The sequence below is a fragment of the Clytia hemisphaerica genome, unplaced genomic scaffold, assembly GCF_902728285.1.
Source record: "Clytia hemisphaerica strain Z4C2 unplaced genomic scaffold, Clytia hemisphaerica genome assembly, whole genome shotgun sequence".
Lineage (NCBI taxonomy): Eukaryota > Metazoa > Cnidaria > Hydrozoa > Leptothecata > Clytiidae > Clytia > Clytia hemisphaerica.
The window spans coordinates 417,028-428,055 of record NW_027104234.1 but is presented as its reverse complement, the minus strand read 5'-3'; the positions used below and the strand labels follow the sequence as shown (position 1 = coordinate 428,055).

Sequence of the window (11,028 nt, the reverse complement as noted above, 5' to 3'; positions counted from 1 at the left end):
ACATATAGTGCTGGTCGACAAAGATAAACAAACATCGACTATAAAAAATCGTACGAGAAGAAAGCTTTTCTTTATTAAAAGAATCTGATCTACGGAAAAAATATTTTGTCTGTGCGTTAAAAAGATATGATCAATTATGTACAAAAATTGCCTGTTTTTTCCTTGAATCTTGAATTCTGATTCTTGAGTGTACTGCAATTGCGGTATATGAAAATTGTAAAATTGACGTTTATACTGCAATTGCAGTATAAATTTACTACCGCAATTGAGGGATTTCCCTGACTGTCAGGCTTCTTGTCCAGTCGCCATTGCTGTCTAAAGAAAACAGAGTTCTACGGTTCTACTGATTCCAAGAATTGATCTTATGATGTAACCTTTAGAACTTTCGATCAATCAGTTCATAGCTTTTGAGTCACGTGACGGGAGTTTCAAAATACCATTACGTAAGTAAAATGGTAGACATTATTGCGCACGACATCCAAGGAGACATCCAAGCAGCTGCTGTCCTTCATAAATTTTTCAAAATGACATCTTTAATGAGAGTTGTTGGCTCATCTGTGGCCATTGCCAAAGAAGCAGGAAACGTTATTCGCAAGACATTACTCTCAGGAAAATTGGATATTGTGGATAAAGTATATTTTTTCATTTATACTAGCTAGCTAGGTACACAGTACCACACCACGACAGTTGTAAAAATTTCATGTCTTAAAATGGCTGTTACTGCTGTTAGACCTTTTCCTAATCACAAGTCATGTTGGATGATTTTATTATAGCATTAAAACAATAACCGCACTTTATCAGCAGTCGTCTAAACTTTAGGGATTAGAAACTAGACTAGTCTCTGCCTCTTTTATCTTTCCCTTTGTTTGCAACAATACAATGCTGACAAGTTGACATAACACATTGTCCCTCTGAGAAATTTGTATTGAAATCTGTGACAAAAATGAAAATCCATGAGATTGCCATCATACAGCCCTTTGTTTTGTCACCCGTGGCCAGTCAGGACCTCATTTCACTTTATCGATATTACGCAAACGGCAGTGTGCGCTAAAAATAATCTTGGTTTCGCTCTTTCGATTTCAAGCAAAGGTCTTAGCAACAGGGAGCGCGTACATAGCAACGGGGCTGGGTAGAAAAATCTAAACATAGAATTCAAAAAAAATACCGATCATCGTATAGAGCACTAAAAAATACTCCCTTTCTATGTTTAGTTTGTTCTACCTTGGATTATAACTGAAAATATCTTCAAAAAAACCTTCGTCCGCTATCAGCCGCACGGTAATCTTTGCCCGCTTCAATTCTTAGATAATGAATAAGAGAGGTGTGCTTAGCTAAGCCGTGCTCGCGGGCGATAAATTTATGTTTACTTATCTTGTATATTTTAGTGGTATTTATCCAATGAAAAGGATGTTGACAAAATATGCACGGCGCTGACAAAATATGCACGGCATTGATTATGACATCATTAAATATGTCAATGTCGATTCAACGCCCGTTAATAATAATAATTCGTAGATAGTTCTTTTTATCTTGAAATTTAGAAATACGAGAAAAAAAAGATAAAATTTAATATTTGTTTCCTATCTAGATTATATTAGCGTTAGAATACGGTAAATTTTCACGAAAAATATTTCGCGATAGCGGTACACCAAATCACACCCACGGGAAAGTTCCAATTTTTAATTATCGGGAAATCGGGGAAACCGGTTCACAACGTGGATAAAAAACGTATGGAATGAAACCTGATAAAAGGTTTTCAACCAGATTTATTCAGATAAAGCTATAAGAGGTTCATTACTTGTGGATTTTAAAACCTACATAAGCAAAAACGAAAGTTGTTGGGAAGGAAAGAGTAAACGCAAGACAGAAGGTTTGGTTTTGTTGATCAGGTATGTTTTTATTCTATCCGAACTAATGTTAAAAAAGACGAAAGAGGTCCTGACTGCCCGTGGCCTCTCAGTGCCTTGCACAACGGGCACAACTGTAAAATCTCACCCTTCATAACACCTTTTTTATTTGTTTAAATCCGTAATCCTAAGGTGTGGACTATTTTTTTTATCTTTAATTCTCTGAAGAAAGTGGGAATTTGATGAGAGAGTTAGTTCTTTTCAACAAAGTGCCATACAAATCAAAATCGAGAGAAGACATAACTTGGACCCCCTATCTATATGGACCCCAATATGGACCCCCTCAAAAATGGCGAGAACGCATTTTGGTTGATTTAGACAGGCAGCTGACAACATCAAAAAAAGTGAATAAGTGAAAATTCGAGGGACAAATATTGAGTACTTATTTTGAAATCTTTATAGTTTAGAGAGTCACAAAAATTTACTCGGCGTGTTTAAAAATCTTTACCGGACGTGTCCGAGAATAATTTATTAATTGATGACGTCATAAGCAAAAGTGATTGATGTTGCAAAAATTCAAAGTTTTGTATACCATTCGAAGCGTTTTTTGATGTAGATTTCAAATCAAATAAATCTCAATAAGTAAAAATTGAATATGAAAAGTTATTAAAGGTCCGTAGCTTTTCTATGACGTCATTTTTGAAAAAATGCCTCATTTTATAAGGAATTACGATCTCAATTTTCTTGAGTTAGGCTGAGAAATCGAATATACCCGTTTAATTGTCTTCTATATATTTTTTGACGAGCTTTCGAATGGTGTAAATTGTTTTTTGATTTGATGACATTGAAATTTGACATTTTTAGGGGGGGACAGGGTCATGATTGACCAAAATCACATGTCAAATTTAAGTCATAACTTTTGAAATCTAAATTTTTACCTATTGAACCTGATACATGATTTAGAATCTAGATCGAAAAATGCGTCGAATGGTATATAATGTATATCATTATTATATGCTGAAATCAAATTTTCACTTTTGGTGGTGACGTCATCATTTGGAAAATTACTACCGGACATGTCCGTTAAATAAATTTTCGGACGCCAAGTGAAATTTTTAGGATCAGTAGATATATGGGAACAAGCAAAATCAACTCGACGTTTGTCCCAAAGTCGTCCAGATTTTAGATGTCGTCAGCTGCCTGTCTAATTAAAGAAGCTTTATATTTGACCGTCTGATCATTATTTTGTAAAAATAAGTCATTTTGTCAACATAAGGACAAAAGAATAATTGAGACCGACCCTAAAAAATTTTCGTTTCCGGTCCACTAGGTGACGAAAAAAAAAGTCATGCGGGTGGCAAGGAAAAATTTTTTTTTGGTCCTTTCCATGATTTCTAATAAAAGAAAATAGGAAGAAAAAAATCATCTCTCTGTCTATTAGTGTTGCCTCACATTCTGTCTTTATATTTTTTCTCTCTTTCACTGAAAAAAAATGTGTTGCTATTTATTACAAAAGGCTGTACTAAGAATCAACTAACTTTTCCTTCTAATAAATTCATTTAATATGCATAACACTATTCCTTTGATCTTTGATGTCCAGAAAGCATGCTAAATAAACAAACTTTTTGAAGAGTGTTATATAGGAACGGTGTAACAGTTTGAATGAGTCATGAGTAAAGGTTTTTAAGAAGAAAGTTTCATCTGTTATCTATTTGGTTCTTATGAAAAAAAAATGCAGCCGCGTGACGGCGAAAAAAAATTTCACCCGGTCGGTGGACCGGAAAAGAAAAAATTTTTAGGGTCGGCCTGATGAAAATTCCCATTGCATATATTATTTTCATGTTATAAATTATATGATATGAGCGCGTTACAATTTTTCTGGTCCGTAATTTGTATGACCTGTCATTTCTATGACACTTGTGACTTAATGTTCTAAAACATAATTTCAAAGTTATTTTATGATAATGAAATGATTTTATTTCAAGAAATACAAATAAATAGCAAGTATATGAAATTAAACATGTGGTAGCCATGATACAATTCAATTTTTGAGGGGGGTCCATCTTGGGGTCTATATCGGGGGGGGGGGGGTCCAAGTATGTCTTCTCCCGTACAAAATCATTGAATTAAATATTTTAATTATTGAAGAATTGATGCAAAAAAGTGAAACATAGAAAAGTTTTACTTTTTATTGGTTTAAAATCAAAATTAGGGATTTGCTAAATTTTCTATGTTTGCTTGTTTGCACAACAAAACCCTGTTAACTATGGGTAAGCACCCTGTTGCTAATATGTTGGCTTGAAATTGAAAATGAATTTAGAAACTACTGAAAACAAAAGTAAAGTCGACTCGCACTCCAATTCCCGTAATCTTGACATAGGAATTTTAGTCTAAACTACTTATGATTCATTCTATGGATCCACCTTTTGCCATTGTAATTTCTTTGTACTGCCAATATACCTTGTCTAATTCTGCCAAAGCAGCTATCTGATCTTTGAAGTACAGTCTAATGGTCTAATGTCAACATCTCACATTTGATTCTGACACCCTTTTTAGTGATAGGAAAAATAAGGTTGGAATCATGACTGATCAGCTTTGTACTTAAGTTGTGTTCAAATTTTTTTCTTTTCATTTGTTTGTAAGTTTTTAGGGACTGTAGGGTTGCAGATGAACAAGGAGTCCGTATAATTTATAAGGCATCAGTATAAGAAAAAGTCTTAGATTCTTAGAAAAGCATTGAAAAGACAATGTAATGACCCTAAAAGCATTATACATAATTCTTTTTAACCATATAGCCTTTGCTTGCTCTTGTTTAATATAGTCTGCTAATAATCGTTTTTTCCTTTAACAGGCTGAAACAGCGAAAGAATTTGACCCACAAACTGAGGCTGATCGATCTGCGCAAAAAATGATCATTGGCTCATTGAGTCACTTATACCCTGACCTTTTGATTATTGGCGAAGAGGTAATCCACATAAATCTTATTTTTGGGTTCAAACTTCCGGCTTTCAGTGATTTTCTCACTTGCCCTCTGTTCAGGGTTATCTAAATTCCCAACATGAGGTCTTCCGCCACTAAATGTGGGGGCGTACGCTATTTCGGAATTGCGGAAATCAACCCTTTTTTCGGTATTTCGGAATTCTGAAATTGTTTCAGTATCGGAAATCTATGAATTTTTGCTTCGAAATTTCGGTGTTATAAAGTTTTTATCCCCCTTTTTCGGAATTCATACATGAAAAATCAAATTTGATGAAAAATTAGTCAAAACAAGGAAAATTACCCAAAAAATCGTTATCGGAATTGCAAGTATTTTTTTATTGAATTTCGAAAATTTTGACAAAATTATTCAGTATTTCGGAAATCGCAAATCCCTTACGCCCCCCCTAAATCAGGTCTCCGTCCAATGAAGGAAAAAAAATCTGCAATATCGCAGTGAGAATTTAACTCAGACCTCATACACAGAAGGCAAGGGCAATTACCACTATACCACTACGCCTCAAGACATTTTATTTTATCCATTTACGATTTCTTAACTTTTTTTCTTTATAATCTTACTGTAGGAAGGCTGTGACTCTATTGAAGAAAGTGAAGTAGTCAAAGAAATAGATCATGAAGTTATAGGGAAAACATGTCCAGAAAGTCTAAAAGACCTTCAAATAAAAGACGTAAGCGTTTATATTGCTTTCTGTTATCAATTATCACATTTCCTCAAAAAGCCATGCTCAAATTCGAAAGAATATATTTTGAACAAACGAAACAAACCAAATTTTTCCTGCGTACCTTTGCTTTGTTCTAACCTTTCATGCTTAAAAATAGAAAAGGCTAGCTGTTTAAATTGATTTATCTTGTTTCTTACAAACATTAAAAGGAAAGATGGTTTATATAGAATCCAAATTTAGAGGGCGGTGCTGATCGGAGGGCGTTCATGAATAAAGGAAATACGTTTTGAACAAAATACTTATCAATTTTTGATAATATCTTAGCAGTTTGAATTTACATAAATCTTGGATCACTCTTTCAGACTTCGAAATAGAGAATGCAGAACTTTTTTTGTATCGACAAATCAATCTGAATATTATTTATTTAATTCAATATTTTGATAATTTTGACAATTTCTGAGATGATTTACCCTTTTCTGTTCTTTTATTCGTATAGCTGATTGTTTGGGTTGATCCTCTTGACGCAACACGAGAATTCACTGAAGGTATGGCGATTCTTGGAATTTTGAACCTTTAAGACCCGAGTGACATGTAATCTCATTCTATAAAGTTCATTTGACATAACGCCTGACCACTAGAGATTTGAGAAAATTTCATAGTTAATATGTTGAACTTGCTTCCTTACCCGAAATCTTTCTCAGAAAGTCTAGTTTCGAATATTAAAAAGAAAACACTGAGTTTTATGATAACTCGACTACTCGATTACATGGTTATTGTCTTTGTAAGTATTGCGCTTATTACCTTGAGCCTTCAGACTCAGAGTTTCTTTGTTTTTGATTTGAATTTTACAAATTTTAGAAATTTCTCTAACATTTTGCTTAGCATATAAGCATCCCTTAGACTGTAGTGCAGTGGTAGAGCATCCGGCTACGGTTCGCAAGGTTGTGGGTTCAACCCCCAGCCGGGTCATACCAAAAATTTCCAAAATGGTACTTGATGCCTCTCTGCTTGATGCTCAGCAATTAAGAGAAGGATCAAGGGTAAGTGGAGAAATCCAGGGAGAAAGAGTGGCGCCCTCCCCTACCTTCGGGTAGATAGCTATCGAAAGAGTAGCCTTCGGGTCGCCTCCGACTGCGGTCGCAAACAGAGATAAGCATCCCTTAAAGCATCTTTCAGCTTTGTAAAACTCTCGATCTAAGCATTTCCGAGCCAGCTTTTGGATTTTTGTATATATACTTATAAAAAAAAAACATGTAAGTTTTTAAAATCAATTTTCTGTGTTTTGTCATCACGTAAAAATGAATGTCCGTTTAGAATGGAATCTAACCTGATTCTAACCATATATTTGAGGAGTAACCCTGCTAGAAGGTTTTCAAACATCAGGGTTTGAATTACTTTACATGTCAACCGATTTCTTTGGATTTCTTATAACTATTTTATAAATTACTTCAAAAGTATATCTACCAAAAACGTTTTTGCGAATGCTTAAACTTTCTTTCTTGCTTGGTGTGATATAAAATCCAAATTTTGTAAATCACCTTTTGAAATGGGAAATAAAGTCCAAGAGTAAACATATCATGAATCTTTCCGATAAAATCATAGATGAATTCAATTCATAAGGCAACATTTTCACTATCACTCATTAACATCACTTAGAGAGATGCTACTACAGTTGACGCTCTCTAATTCGATTTTCAAGGGAATCGAATTAGCTACTTTGGGTAATGGGAGGATTTTTTTCGTGGAGAGTTAATTTCGCGAATGGCATTATCAAGAGAAAATATTTTTTCATGATTTTTTTGTCTTTTTACTGCCAAATTATACATACTGGTTGTTGAAATACGTATTATTAGCGCTTTCTTTGATGTCAGTTAACATTTTGTAATAATTTCGCGAAAAAGACCTCTCCAATTTTCCATTTGGACTTTATTTCACGGATGGCACACAAATCCGCGAAATTTGCGAAAATTTGTCCCATTAAAATATTTGGAAAAGTGGGACTCTGTACCATAATTGTGAAATAATCTCCTTCATTGGCCAATTTGAACTAAATTCAAAGGTTGATCGGCAAAAAATAAATAGGACGAAAAAAGTTTTGTTCATTCGAAAATATTTTGCTTTTGTTTTTAAGTTATTATGTATATGAATTCGTTTGAAGAAAAATACATGGAACATAGAATATTAGTCCTTATTTGCCAATAGGTCTGACTTCTGTTTTCTCTCGGAGCAGCTCGTAAGGTGGAAGCAAAAACAATGTCTTTCTTAACTGTGTTGTACAAGATGAAATTTGCTTCTTTCCGCTATTCTTTGGGTCACCTTTCTCGGATTTACGACCTGCCATTTGGTGATTCACCTCGGCAAGCATATCAATAACGTGCATTTTATCAGCGTTATCATTGAATACCTCCACCAAATCCTGTATAAACCAACTTCCGTCTTTTTCATTTCTCCAACTCAGGTATTCAGGAGGTGTTGAATATGCGTACAAAAAATCAGCTTCACTTGGTAAGGCAAGATTATTGATTTGATCTTGATCGCTAAATTCTGATTGACGAGGACCAGAATCTGTCACATCGCCACCATCACTACCATATTGTGATTTCGAGCTCCCGCCATCAATCGCTGGCATATATTGACCACCACGGCAAGCCTGGATAATGAAAAATTTTGGTTTGCCAGCCAGATACTCCTTTTTATAATATTGGACGAGAGTTTTGATCTCAATTTCTCTGTCCTTTGTGCTGACAGTCCCCTCTTCTATACCGTCATGGCTCAAAATGGTAAATGCACACACAGAATTTTCTTTCATCTTTTCCTCGGTTACCATGTCTTCCATAAACATTCCAATCTCCTTTTTTGTTGGGTTATCAAGCCGAACAACTTCAAATCCCAAATCCTTGAATAGCTTAGTCAAGGCTGTCGCGTCTTGTTCTGTACCTTCTCGGGTAGAAGGTGTTACACGTCTTTTGTATTTCTTATTAGGAGTATCCAAGCGTTCATCAAAATATTCACAATTAATCAAAAGAAGTATGCCACGTGGCATCACTCCCTTTATCTCGTAAAACCTTCCAGTTTATTTTGCAGGCTCAGTTATCAAGAGCTCCCCTTCTTTGATTTCAGGGGGAAACGTTTGTATTTTAGCATACAGCAATGTCTTCAGGTTATCTTCTCCATCTGCTCCTGATTTTCCTTCTTTGGTTTTGAAGCAATTCAGTAAATCTGTTCCGTCATCGGCATTTTTCTTCGTGACAAAAGGTCGCCCATCCAACATATCTCCCCCTGTAGTTGAGTCCGCCATCTGTAACTGCCCTTTTGACTAAACTTATGAGAGTGTTTTTTCTTTCCCCTCTCACTGTCTAATACGCGCTTGAATGAAGGCAGTGAAGACAATGTCAACTAATAAATAGAAAAAGAGGTACTTTTGGTTGTTTACCTTTGTTTATTCAGTATATGAAATTACAAAAGTACAAAACAACTATTAGTCTAAATAGTCTAAAACAATTAATAAAGTACATCACAGTACATAATTTAATTATAATAGTTTGTATTGGCACAATGAGTACAATGATTTCCTTATCGAATTGCATTATATACTGTTATTTTTTTTAAAGTCTTAAGATAGTGGCTTTAAATACTTAAGATTATCAAGTTTCCTGAATTCATAAAACTTTCATGTTTATTCATAAAAGACTGTCTGATGTTTTAAATGATAAAATGCAATGAAGACATTTTGTACTATCACTTTTGAACTTTCTTAGTATATTATCTTAATTTTACCTGATATCCTACGAAACTTTTTTATAATCTTAATGTTTTAAGCATGCGAGGCTCAAAATTTGCTAAACAAATAAGCAAAATGCTATAAGCATGTCTCAAAGCTGGGTAAATTCACCATTCAAATAATGCAACGTGTTTACGTCTCTCCGTTGATAACATTTTTATAGATTTGAAAGAAAATAGAAAAGGCCATCCGCATAGAACATACCCCCTGGTTACGCAAGTTAGTAGCCTATATTTCTTCTGTGGAGTGTGGAGTCTCCATTAACTCGAAAACGCACGGGGAACACAAATTTGGTCGAGATAAGGAAAGGAGTTATGGAGTAAGGTTGATAAGGCATCGTTACAGGAAAGGACGAGCAAACTTGTTCTACTTAGTTAAGGAGACTTTCGGGTTAAAGAGGTTCGAGTTAAAGAAACTCCGTTGTATAAGAAACTTTTTATTATTTTGCAACGAGGATAAGCAGACAAAAAACAATACAAATATATTAATGATTCATGTATACGAATAGTGTATACGACCGATTCCCTTTGCGTAAAACCTTAAAGCCTGAAAATCTTGCATATTGGAAGTTATCACTGATATTGTTTTCTTTTTGTTCACTTCCACAGGATCAGTTGAGAACGTCACAGTACTGATTGGCATTTCGGCTCACGGCAAAGCAATCGCTGGTGTCATACATCAACCGTTTTATGAACAAGATGTTGGACGTACATTTTGGGGTGTGGTCGGTTTAGGGGCTTTTGGAATCAACACAACAAAACCTGAAGATCCAAACCGTTTTCATCTCATCACTTCCAAATCACATTGGAGTGATTCGTTAAAAGAAACTTTTGCGTCTTTTAAAGATGCCACCGTTTTGAAAGCGGGTGGTAGTGGCTATAAAGTGATGCAAGTTATTGAAGGCAATGCAGATGTATACCTTTATCCGCAAAGAGGTACTAAGAAATGGGACTCCTGTGGCCCTGAAGCTATCTTACGGTCAGTGGGTGGAGTAGTGACTGATGGTTTAGGAGATGAAATTGACTATGCGGCAGTCGAGAAACGTTTTCATGTCAACTGGAGAGGATTAGTTGCCTCTTTGGGTAAAGACCATCAAAAGGTTATCGAGCAAATTCCATTGAAAACGAAAGAAGCTCTTCAAGCCGATTATGATGTCAAAACTAAATTATAATGATACGACAGAAAACACAATTTCTTGTGTATAATACTGCCTTTAGGAAATTCATTGGGTTTTTAATCCATCTATTTATATTCTTTTATATTAAATACATTTAGCACAATTTAAAATTCGAAAACTTTCTGAGGTAACCTCGACAAAGAACGGGGACCACTCTGGAGACATTCTCGATAACCCAATACTATATCGAGGTTGTTCCTTGTCGCCATTTCCGGTTAATGTTTGGTCGCTCCTGAATTAAAATTCGGTAATAAATTTAACCATTATGCCTTTTGTTTATCGAATATTCACTTTGTTAATCTTTTAAGGTCATTATATTTATTAGAACTATCTATGTAATGATGTAGTTGTATTTTTGATTATTTTTTTAATGCAATGTTAAACATGACTAAAGTCTGTACAGATATAATTGGCAGTGGAAACAAGAATGCCTGTAACTTTTGATAGTCAAATATAATTATGGAATTTTTTTTGCATGTTTCAGAGAATCGAAAGCGCTATATTTGAATGTATTTTTGTTGAAAAATTCGCGATTTTTAGCGGTTAAATTTGCGATTGTAAAAA

The 11,028-nt window shown here is 34.7% G+C and overlaps 2 protein-coding genes across 2 annotated transcripts; one reads left to right on the top strand and one right to left on the bottom strand.

Moving 5' to 3' along the window:
• The first annotated feature begins 437 nt into the window (after nt 1-437).
• On the top strand, nt 438-10,901 carry LOC136816026 (3'(2'),5'-bisphosphate nucleotidase 1-like). Its single transcript, XM_067072454.1, has 5 exons — nt 438-632; nt 4,699-4,812; nt 5,408-5,512; nt 6,003-6,051; nt 9,896-10,901. Exons 1-5 carry the CDS (start codon nt 453-455, stop codon nt 10,456-10,458), a joined length of 1,011 nt encoding a protein of 336 aa, XP_066928555.1. The 5' UTR covers nt 438-452; the 3' UTR covers nt 10,459-10,901.
• Nucleotides 7,600-8,549, bottom strand: LOC136816032 (caspase-7-like). Its single transcript, XM_067072463.1, has one exon. It carries the CDS (start codon nt 8,547-8,549, stop codon nt 7,695-7,697), a length of 855 nt encoding a protein of 284 aa, XP_066928564.1. The 3' UTR covers nt 7,600-7,694.
• Nucleotides 10,902-11,028: the final 127 nt, after the last annotated feature.